This window comes from Emydura macquarii, unplaced genomic scaffold, assembly GCF_026122565.2.
Source record: "Emydura macquarii macquarii isolate MOO-44397 ecotype Brisbane River unplaced genomic scaffold, CSIRO-AGI_Emac_v2 contig_2636, whole genome shotgun sequence".
In the NCBI taxonomy this organism is placed as follows: domain Eukaryota; kingdom Metazoa; phylum Chordata; order Testudines; family Chelidae; genus Emydura; species Emydura macquarii.
The window spans coordinates 34,851,714-34,863,977 of NW_027132773.1; the positions used below are offsets into that span (position 1 = coordinate 34,851,714).

At 36.6% G+C, this 12,264-nt stretch overlaps 1 protein-coding gene across 1 annotated transcript in view; it reads right to left on the minus strand.

Moving 5' to 3' along the window:
• Window positions 1–12,264, minus strand: part of LOC137163705 (sucrase-isomaltase, intestinal-like) — a 101,659-nt gene that overhangs the window by 33,422 nt on the left and 55,973 nt on the right. Inside the window, exons 13-15 of the mRNA XM_067563987.1 lie at window positions 7,893–8,010; window positions 3,367–3,535; window positions 2,539–2,655 (exon numbers count right to left, since the gene is read on the minus strand). Coding sequence (XP_067420088.1) covers window positions 2,539–2,655; window positions 3,367–3,535; window positions 7,893–8,010 — 404 coding nt within the window. The remainder of the gene's footprint in view (window positions 1–2,538; window positions 2,656–3,366; window positions 3,536–7,892; window positions 8,011–12,264) is intronic.

The window sequence follows — 12,264 nt, forward strand, 5'->3', positions numbered from 1 at the left end:
CACAGTTAATTGTATCTAGACATCTACTTACCTGATTTTAAATACAACTTGATACTTATGTCTAAATGATATCAATTATGCTTACAAATATTTGTGCACGCAATTCTGAGGGCATAATAAGGTAGGCCATCTCTAAAACCAGGGTTGAGATTTTAAAAGCAGAGTAGGAGATTTAGCTACACATTTTCCATTAAAATTAATGGAAAATATGTTGTTAAATGCCCTTCCCTGCTTTGAAAATCTCAACCCTCATTCCTAAAATTTATACACAGCAGATAGCACTTCTATTTTTAAGATTTTGTCCAATATTTTTAAGATTTTGTCCTCACTAGAAACTGTATGGCCTCCTCAGAAAAAGAAAAAGCAGATTAAAAAATTCTATCCACATTCACTGGACATTGTTGACCTGTTATGTTCAGTGCATTTCACTCTGCTATTTGCTGAAGTTCACAAACAGAAATAATAGAATAGAAACAGAAATAATAAAACTTTGCGTTTATATTATCTAGTGTGTTTCAGGCAAGAATATCATTAAGCCATACAACATCTCCGTGAGTCAGGCAAATCAGATGCTTAAGATCAAATTTTAATATTACACTTAATATTAATTAAAACTCAATATTTAAGGTATTTTTACTCTCTCTTACATTAGTCAATAACCATGTTTCCTGCTGGTTTCTAAGCTCTGATACACCAGCTACTTTTTAATAGTGGAATATTTTTACCACTTGGACAGCCATACTATACAAATATTGCCTAAATACACTAAAAATAGTCAGTCACTCAGTCACGCACAGTTCCCTGCAAATAAGAGACTTTTTAAAAAATGAACAAAAGAACGGTTTTATGATTTTTAACAGTACAAGAAAAATTTATTTCAATTACTCAATTCACTTTTTTTTTAATTGGTGCGTAGTAATTGGGGGGGAGAGGGCAAAACACCATGTGGGCCCTATTCTGCTACCCTTCCTCATGTTGAGCAGTCCCTTACTCCTCAAATAGATCCATCAATATAGGAATGATGGAACTGGGCCCTTGACCTACTTATTTACGAGTTGATAAGCTACAGCGTTCATGATGAATGCATTCATATAGCCATATGTTTATATTTCCATTATATGCACTCATGTTTGACATGCGAATTAATTACCAATCTGTATACAGACTACAAATATACACTCATGTAGGTCAAACACAATTTTACATTTTCATGCACTAACGGGTGCATGCACATGTGCAAATCATATAACTATAAATCTAACGAAAGTGGACACCATTACACAGAGAATATTTATCCACTGTAGTATCTGAAAAATCAGACATTTCCTATTCTAATTGTAGGGAAATACTTTGATATTTCAGATACCATTGGATAGTAAATGTGAGCAAGTTCAGACTCTTTATTAGTAAACATGTGCCTGTTTGTATGTGCAATTGCCCATTTTTTAAAGGCACGCACCCATTTATGCAGGCAGATGTGAATTCTTGTGGGTGCAACTGTTACGCCAACCTTTTAAAATCTGTCCTTGCAGCCAAATAAATGAATGTTAAACTGTCACAACAATAACTTCATCTTTGAACATTTCATCTTACAAAAGAAAAACAGCCTCTTGTTATAGCAGCATCATTCTTTCATTCATTGTTATAGCACAGTGCAGAAATATAGTGTATATTCAAAGATGAGAGGACCTTCAACCTTTCAGCAGGTAGAAAGAACATGATGCTTTTTTCTAGCTGGGATAAGAACTAGAATGATTATATGGACACAGAGTTAGAACTGATATTACACTTTTTCAGTTATCAATTCAGATCAGTTGCTTTTTTCAGATTTCAATTCTTCTAGGCTGAGTAAATGTTGTTTCTACTGCAACCTGTCTTTGAAATTTCTAATGTACAAGAAATACAATTTGTCCAAAATTTCTAACTATGGTATATGGCTTAGTTTAAGATGATGCAGACTGCATATGATGCACACTCCTGACTTCCCCTTCCTGTAATGTGAGTTAAAAGATGAACACAAAAGCGTTTTAAAAAAATTCTAAGCAAATAAAAGGATATATTATGTGTTCATGTATTAAAAATCACAAACGAACAATAATATTTTATGGGTAGGTGATAAACAATCACAAATCTTTTCCTCCTCCATATGCCTTCACATAATGGTTTCCCTGCAAAACCTGATAACATCACTAACACCTAAAAGAAACAAAGGAAACAAAACTTGGGTCTTGGTAGGTAAATGTTGGAGGAATTGATTTTTATCTACAGTTCTGTTATTGTAAATTGTGTACAAATTTATTGCTATGCAGCTTTGGGATGTTAGACACTGTTTTTTCTTAAATGTTTCCATCCATTTTTAAATTATAGGAATGCATAACAATCACTTCTGTGCACGACATCTGATACCATTACATCATCTAATTCATTCCTGTTCACCCAACAGGGGTTTACGCAGAATGATTTCTGAGAGTACAATTTAAATTTTAAAATGATAAACATGAAAATCAAGGGCTGCGTTTAGTACCTTTTTTGTCTTACCTTGTTGCCGATCGCATTATGATTTCTGGAGAAAGGATAAAATGAACCAAGTTGCATCCAGCGTAAGCAGAGTTCATAAGTGGTATCAAGGTTAAACCCACAGATATCAGCACCAATCTGAAGAAACGTAGTAATTAAATAAATGTTCATGATTGTGAGTAAGAGTTGCACAATCAGGCCCTAAATCAATAGACTCATAGACTTTAAGGTCAGAAGGGACCATCATGATAATCCAGTCTGATCTCCTGCACAACACAGGCCACAGAACCTCATCCACCCACTCCTGTAATAGACCCTAACCAATAACTGAGTTATTGAAGTCCTCAAATCATGGTTTAAAGACTTCAAGGGACAGAGAATCAACCAGCAAGTGACAGTGAAACCTTTTAACAAAGGTCACCAAAAGAATGTCTATTTTTCTGAAAACTTTAGCAAGTGGTTCCACAATACAATGTGATTAACATGGAAAAAAATTCACAGGTACTGAGAATGTTAACATAGGTTTAACTATATTTTAGTGATTGCGTTATTTCTTCAACTCCAGCTTGCAAAATTAGAAATATATTTTGGAATATGAATTATGAAACAGATATCAGGAAGGAAATCTATTTTTGCTGGCACATCACACAATTGTTTCATATGAGAATCTTTGATTCTTCTTTAGCTGGACAAAATTGACAAATTAAATTTTAATCAGCATCTGCTTATATTACGTATGACATGACTTCTTGCCATAGCAAGCATTTCATTTAAGCAAACATTTGGATTCATTTAAAATGATATTATATATGAAACAGTGAGTGCCCAACAGCCTTTAAACAGACTTACATATGGAATCCCAAAGAGATTAAATTCCAACATTCCAATTATTGACATGTGCATATCTTTCCAGAGTGAAAAGTTGTCACCTAGCCAATGACCTGCATGTTTCCCACTTCCGACAAATGTGGAACGACTCAGAACGAATGCTCGCTTTTTAGTGGCCTCCTGGACAGCACTGGGAAAAAAATACATCAACATTGGTGAAGAAAACGCAACTCAAGCAGCTTTCACATTATAGGCTTGATTCTGAAGTACTCATATAAGCAAAATTTTGGTTAAGGTAAATGGGAGTTTTATCTGTGCAACAACTTGTGGTGGTCCATTATGTTCTTGAGACATGTAAAATACTGAAATCAATACTGCGTCCTTGTAAAGAAAATCGGCAACCATAAGTTGTTATGAATGTATGTCGTGATTGTAGTGCAGATCATGGAATCCATTCTTTTTCGGGTTGTGTACTCATTCAGGTTCTTCATGAATCTCAATATATGTGAATCGTTTGCTATTTGTATTTATGGCTCTCAGGCTTGGTTTTCCCTCCAAGCGCCATTTATAGAGTTGAAATAAGACTAGAGCATGTCTTGTTGTGAAATTTCCACCATTCAGAAACTGAAACATACTATGAAAAGACCAGATCTCTCAATAGTTTGATACCCCAAAAAGTTCCCCAAATCATTAAAAAAAAAAAAAAAAAAAAGCCTATGAGAAACATGCACACAAATACAAGGGAACATGTACAATTACTAGAATTTGTGCCATCCCTAGTTATATTCACGTTTTGTTTTAGTTTAAGATGTCCGTGCTATTTGGAAATGTTGTGCAAATAAGTAAGCAAGTTAGTTGTGGGTGGGAGAGTGAGTGAGAATGGGACAATAGTTGAATAAGCAGATAAAGTGAATTGAGTGTGAGTGGATGTTGGATGAAAGTCCAGGTAAAGAGTTGTCCAGATTTTACCCAGACAAACCATAGGTCTGCACAGAAGGCTAAATGAGTGAAGGAATTGGCAACAAAACTGTCAGTCAAAGTACCAGGCTAGTGAGCTCACAATTAAGGCCCCCTGAAAACTTTGGACCATCAGGACTAGACAGGGCATGACATAAAGGAAAAAGGGTGACTGCAAAGCAACACCTAAACTTTAAGACAATTTTCTTTTGGGAACATGGAAAGATGAGGGAAATGAAAAATCTGAATGCACATGGAAAATTACATAATGGGAAAGAAGGGACAGCGGTAGTTAAGCACCCACAATATGAGGTGTCCCCAAAACATTTAATAAAGTTTCAGAGTTACAGAACATTTCAAAAGTAGGGCAACATTTTCTCTTCTCAGCTCCACACAGAAGTACTCAACTCCAGTATCTGCTATTGTTCATGTACAGAACTCCTGCTGCATTTATAGGAGGAGCAAACTGTGCAACTGAGAAATATGTTGATCTCAGAAGAGAAATATTGCCATAGTTCGTTTACTGCAGAGCATGATCCTGTGTTTTCATAATGTTTATAATGACTTGTGATGTCATTATCAAGACTTCTTCCAAAATTACCATGTCTATCTATAGCCTTGAAAATAAACTCTGTAATTTTTATCTCATAATACTATTAGTAAGTCTACCACCTCTCTACATTTACATGGCAATCCAGTCTCATGTCTTTTCCTATAAAATTCACTGTATAAAAAGAATTGTACTATTTTGCTTTTAATAAAAGAACTTGTTTATCTATGGCAAGTACAAAGCAAAAGAAAACAAGCAGCAAATCAAACTATGAAAGAAAGCTTGAGTTATTCTAAACAACACACATCCTTCCTTTCACTGTTTCCCCCCTTCCCCTGTTTCCTGTCCTGGCAGAACACTGACTTTTCATGATAGATTTATTTACATGATGACATTTTCATTTGCACTTCAAAAATATGTAATTTTACTGTGCAAGAGAACAATCAAATAATGTTATTGCTTACTGACAAAGAAAACATACTGTGAAAGTCTAGTTACAAAGTAAACACTCGATAAAATTGAATATTTTAGTGTTTTCTTAAATAGTTTTTGTATGTCAGTTATTTGAATCATTAACTATTTAATTTTACATTTAATTTTGTTTGTTAGTATTTACACAATTAATCATTTTCAAAGAAGCTTAAAAAAGTTAGGAACCCAAATTCCATTCAATTTCAATGGGATTTGGGCATCTAACTCCTTAGGTCCCTTGAAAATTGCAGCCTAGATTGTTAATACTTTTGTGTATCGCCATCACTTTCCCTTATTAGTGAGATTTGCACAAGAGCCCTTGCACTCAAATTTATATAACTGACCTAAGTATTTAGTTCTGTACTGGCTCTTTAGCCAGCACAGTTTTTTTCAAAATGTGTTATGTTTACCTTTCTAAACCAAACTGGCTGGTGTTCATACAAATAAACAAATGAACATTAAGCTTATGGGCTAAACGCTACAAGATGTGCAATGCCTGAAATGCAATGGAACCAGCATAGTTCTATTGTGCAAGGGGGCCAGCGGGTGGAGTTGCCACAAAGCAAGACCCCACATCTTCTCTAGAAGGAATGTCTTGGAGCATTCCTGGTGAAGAAACCTGCCTTCCCTAAACCCTAGCATAGGTCCCCTTCACATACTCCAGTTTTATGTGTGGGGCAAATTACTGGCCCCACTTGCAACACAGGTGCTGAATAGTAGCAATACGGGGAAAACAATAAACTAGAGCTGGGTGAATAGTTTGTAACAAATAATTTAACAAGTTTTACCATTTTGTGAGTCATCGCACAACCAAATCTGATTTTCTCAAATATATTTGTTTAAAGTTATTCACAGAACAACATCTGTGAATAATTATTGGCCTGTAAATTGCATAAGAGCTGATTGTTGCAAGTATTCAGTATTCAAAAGTAGCCCTATTTGACTGGAAACAGATCACATGACAGGTTTCAATCCTGATTGGATTTCTTAGAATCAGCTTTTAGATGCAAATACTCACTATTATTGCTTTGTAACTCAATTTATGTAAATATTCTGTAATCTACGGTGTTTTGATAAACATTCCTGCCAGTAACATCATTTAGTAGATCATTATTTGTGGAAAGTGAATGCAAAAAGGGCATGAACACAGCCATGGAAAAAATTTGTTGAAAAAAATCCAAATGAATATGCATAGAAAATTGTCTGCAGTATTTGCCTGGTTCTACTGCAAACCCTGCTTCTGCTTTTAGATGCATTGTGAGCTATTTTATATTTTGAAAACTATTTTTCTGTCTTCAAGAATTATTTTTGTTTGATTGTGCAAAGTATTTGTATTTCTCACAAACAGTGCTATTCTTCAGAAAGAGGAAAATGGCTGAGAAAGGCATTTTTGTGTGGTGCTATATGAAGCTGGAATGAGACAGACAGGAAAAAGGTCAAAACCAACCTTTGCTTTCTATTTTAGTTCTGTACAGCATACACAGCAGGCACAGCACATGGGCTTACTGTTTAAGATAGACTGCCTCCTGGGTGGCAGAATACTTGGTTATAAAATCTCAGGGCTGTTTTTCAGAAATGGAGGTGGACTGAAGGTGGACTTAATATCACAAATGCCAGGCTGTGAGATTGTGAGCCAAATTTGAACTTCCTACCCACTTCTCTTTGTCACAGAGACTGTGTATTCGTATGTGGTTGTACAGAAAGTAGCAGAATGATGCCCTAATCCTTACAGGGGCACTTGAATGCACTACAGTGAGTAAATACTAATGTTAAGACTGAATAAAAACAGCATAAAGAAACCAGGTTTTTGCCCTTTGTTAATACAACAAAAAGAATTGTGTATCTAACCTCAATTTGTACTGAAAATAAGCATGATGTGCCCATTTCATTTTTCTTTTTTGGGTCTAAAAAGCATACCCAGCCTTTGAACTGGCTCTAGCTTCATAGTGACAGATGCTGTTCGTCTGAAATAGCTCAGCATTTTCCAGCTGCAAAAATGACAATTTTTACATTAACCTATAACTACAATACAATGTAACTCCACCATTCAGAACCACCTTTGGGCTTTCCTTGCCCTATCACAGACTTAGGCCAAAAAGTAATTCTCTCCAGGCAAAACAAGACATGTCCATGGAAAGAAGAGTTTTGGTATCGTGGGAGTCCATGTTTTTTATTCTTCGCCCAAAGTAATAAATACTCCTTAATATATGACCTCACAATTAGCTGCTGTGGGAAATGGCTGTGAAGTCATTAAGTCTGATCCTGTAGGTGATGTGTGGGGAGAACTTCCACAGAAGTCACTCAACTTCTCAGTTTAGTTTCACATAAGCAGCAGCTGAAGCATTAGGCCAGATCAGAGGATTTTTACTTTAGTTTTACTTCAGTGGGAACAAATTAACAGGAGCAAAGATTCTGTTTTCTTGAAATTGTCCTTAGTACATAAAAAGCAAAGACAACTAAACAGATATTTCTAAGTAGTGCCCATTTAAAATTTTCCCATGTAACATCAGCTGTTCTTTAAAATCTTATTTAAACCGTATGTTTAGAAAGAGGTACTTGGATGACTTACATGAAAGTTGGTGCTGTCTCTGACCAGCCAAAGAGAGAATGTGTGTTATAATGATCCCCCAGATAAGTTTTTGAGTCTGGACATAATGTCTTCTGAGCCAGAGAATAATCAAGAATTCCTGAGAATACAAGTTACAGAATTATTCAGATCAAATTTCAAAACCCTTTACATTTGTATTCAATGAAGAAATACTACAATATATGACAAAATCCTGAAGATTTTCAAAAGAATAAAAGCTGAAGTACTATTCTGTTTAGACAGCTGTGTGCTTAAAGATAAAAGTGACAAACCTTCTTCTAGATGGACATTTGTTATGTTCAAAGGGATGTTTTCTATTGAGAAGGCTGTGTTAGTGTAGTCCATTTCTATGCCCCGAAAATCAGATCTTCTACAAAGGTCATGTAGATTCAAATATTAACACACAAAAGGAAAAATCATTGAATAAATAATAATCCTACAGGGTGACACTTGTTTCCAGTTGAGTGACAGACTTTAGTAAATTCCAGTGTCAAACAAAACTAAAAATGCAAAAGCACAGAGACTTTACATAATTATTTGAAATCATAGGTCCTCAGTGTGCATATCAGTACATTGTAGAGGGCAATTAAGCAGTATGACTCAGAAGGTCTCTGTGATAGAGTTAGAAATCATAACTAGGCTCAGATCTTGCCTCTCTTTCCCTTCAGCATGTAGGACCTAAAAGACAGTGGAACTAGTGGAGTCCATACTATTGGTGTTGTTTGAAGTGGTGCTCCATAGTGCTCCATTTGCAATAGCATGCAATGTTTTTTGGAGAAGAATAGGGATGGAATGTGGCCAATGAGTGACTACATGAGCCAGTTAGACAACAATACATCCTAACACCGGTGCAACCAATTGTGGAGGCTACTGCCGCTCACTGGCTTCAGTAAGAGTCATGGGTGACCCTTTCCCTGAGGTCTGTTGCACAGTCTGTTTAGTTGAGCCAAGGGACTGCACAGCAGCTGTGCTGGTATTCCACAACTTGGGTTGTGGGAAGGCTTCTACCCTCAAATCCCCACAAAGGACACTCTTGCAAAGCCCACTTAGTGAAGAAGATGTGAATTTCACCCTCTGTGTATAGCCTCCGTGAAATTGCCATATCAAATTCAGGAGCAGAGAGGTTATGTTAGACATTGAGTTTATATAATGTATTTGGTTTCATTAATAATACTTTTGTCTTACCTAGCACTTTTCATGAGCAGATCTCAGAGTGCCTTACAAAGAAGGTAAGTATCATTATCCCCTTTTTTAAAGTCAGATTTTAAAGTATAAAATCATCTCAAGAAATAAAAAAAATCTAGTCATTTGAATCTTTTTCTTTTGACTGTTTAAATTAGGAACACACACTTACATAAACACTTCTGTGTGTGTAAGCAAGCTCAATGCCTAATTACACTTTACTTACTGTATGTTTAAAATTCATTACTACAAAATGTAATCCTCAGTATCTAAAACCATATTAGCATGTCTGCTCTATTATCCTACTGGAGCTAGAATCGTTATGATTGGATAGGCTGTAAAGACTCCATTGTGGCTGACTTGGATGTGGAATAATTACTTGGAAATTGAGTGTAAATGAAGTTAACTGACAGTTCATTAGTTTTGGCTTTGGACAAGAAACTAAACTTCTGAAGAAAGTTAAGTTGTAATATTCTAGTGATAATCAAATATCAGTTCTGTCCCACAGAAAAAACAAAATGAAATGTCAAATAAAATTTACCAAGACTGAATCTTATCATCATGATTTATTCTTATTTTAAATACTGCAAAACCTTCTTGACATTTGCCTGGATCATACAGCTTATTTTCACAATTGTATATTAATCCACAACTTAAAGGGTTTGTTTTTGTCTTTTTATAGAAAATTGCTTTTTAAGGGCCTGCTTTTCAGTCATCAGCCTCTATTTTTATGGGTTCAGATTACAGGTACAAATAATTGTGGGTATAGTTGAGATAAGGAGACTAAGTGAGTTACGTGTGAGTGCAGAGAAACAAGTATTTCAGTGACTGTATCTGTCGGTACAATTAATTCCAACAAAAAAAAAAGAGTTGGGTAAGGAAATTCTACTTAAGGTGGGTATGGAAATTCCTCTGTAAGGGCTTGATCTTTGATGTCAGAGGGGAGATTGGCCTGTGTAGGAATGGTAGAATCTGTGTGGAATAGTTAAGCTCAACAAACTCCTACCAATAAAGGAGCAGGGCTAGAATCTTCTTGACATTTCATGTTTTAAAAAATTCTATTGATTTCAGTATTTTACAATCTTTAATAATACTGTGCTTTTGTTGTGTTTCATTCATGAGTTTGTTCGGTGCCCTGAGCACCTTAGTGGGTGAGAACAGGAGATTTAAAAATAAAAATGCTACTGTTTCAAAGCATTCATATTGGAGTGCAACAGGCAGAGAAAAACAAAGTAAAAATATCCAATATTTCACTGCCAATTACACAAACTGTATCAGCTGCCTGCTGCCAATTAGGCTTGCGAAAGCAGCAGGGATTTGTTGGGGAAATGTTGACTAGATTAATTGCTGGATTGCTGGCACCAGCTGCAGGGCTTCTGGTTTTCTGGGACATAGTTTTAATCACAGGCATGTTGGGAACTGGAAGAGTTTTGTCCACCTCATCACTCTCCTACAACTTTGGACATTACAACCTATCTACCTGACAGAAGAAGTGTTGTCAGGGATATGGAGGTAACTTATTACTCTTTTAGAAAAGTGTCTAGAAATCTTGACCTTTCATCAGAGATGGGCTGAAGTTTTACCTCTCACCTCCAAGTGACACCTACAGCACAATATAAAGGGCTGATCCAAAGCCCATTCAAGTCAGTGGAAAAGATTCCCACTGACCGCAGTGGGGTCTGGATCAAGATTTAGAACCATGCAAAATTCTCAGTTCACACATTTTTACTGCAAAACCAGAGAATTCAGGGGGGCGAAATTGGAATTGTGACCTACATGCTATTTTAATGAAATTTCACCAGTGCAAAATAGCAGCCATTTGCCCTAACTTTGTTCTCATGCCTGGCAAAAAAATGATTTTCTAGCCTTGCATACCACAACCCAAAGAAAAAACTATTCTGGGATAGTAGTGTATCCCCTTCCTAGAATAGGATTTCATTACATCCTATATTCCCTGATCTACACATTGGCTAATGATAAAGTCCTGGCTGCTTAGTGGGTTAATATGGGTGTGTCTGTGTGGCATTGCTCTAGCCAATGGTGACGGGAATAAGTAGCCTTTAAGATTATTGGTAAAATAATCCATTGGATATCTCCTCATTGAAATACCATTTGAACTAGTACTTTGTGCTGAGCAGAATATTGTGTGTGTATCTGTGCAAGTTATTTTGATGCTAACTTCAGGAACCTCTTGTTATTTGACATTGACTTGACAGTGATATACCCTTGTCCCATACATTGTCCTAAGTCAAACTTGTAATAAAACTTAGTGTTCTCACGTTAAAGCAACTGTGTATTCGCACAAAGTGCGAGAAAAGAATTCACACACTTAATGATGGAATTCTCACAGGGTTCTGCAAAGCATCTAAGTAATTCCAGAGAAATTCCACAGAGACTTGTGCAAGACACATAGCTGCTATTGCTGTATACACAGATAACTTGACACATTTTCAAATCTTTGTAATATTTTTCCCTCCCATATAAAATATTGGACTTGAAATACCTAATTTTTATTCCTGCTGCTTATGATTTAGAGGCTAAGGGCTCAAGTATGGTTTAAAGCTGTAGCCCACAGGGGAAAGGGCAGAGGACCACTGTGCAGAAGGCACTCCAGGAACTCCCACTTGTGCCTCTAAGTACAGAGGAGGATCACAGCTTCTGTGCCACTGTGGCTGGATCTTGCGCGCCCTCTCATGGTCCAGGGGTAGCTTTACAGCAGCCCTGATTCCATTTCCTCTTCTCAGGGCTTCTAAAAAAAAACCCCACAGCCTGGTTTAGCTACTCCAGTGACTTCACTCACAGGCTAAGTCATTTAACAATAATCCACTCCTGCTGGGATATAGCAGTCCAAAAAAGACAAAAACAAGAACCCACCACAAAGTCTACATCCCCGGTCTCAAGCTGGGCCCAGTTCCTCCATCCTGAGGGTCTGCTACTCAGACACACTTCTGAAAGCCCTCTAGCTCAGTTTTCAACCTTTCCTGAGTTCTTTTCAGTCTCTTCCTCTCCCTTCCCCCTACCCCACCTTCAAGTTGCCCCTTGATCTTTTGCTGAAATTCCCATGCTTTCCTTCTTGGAGTCTTTCTGCTCTTCCTTCCCTGGCGAGAACTTTCCCTAGGCTTTCTTATCTTTCACTAGGAGGCCTAATTAAGCCACCTGACCTGCAAGTCAC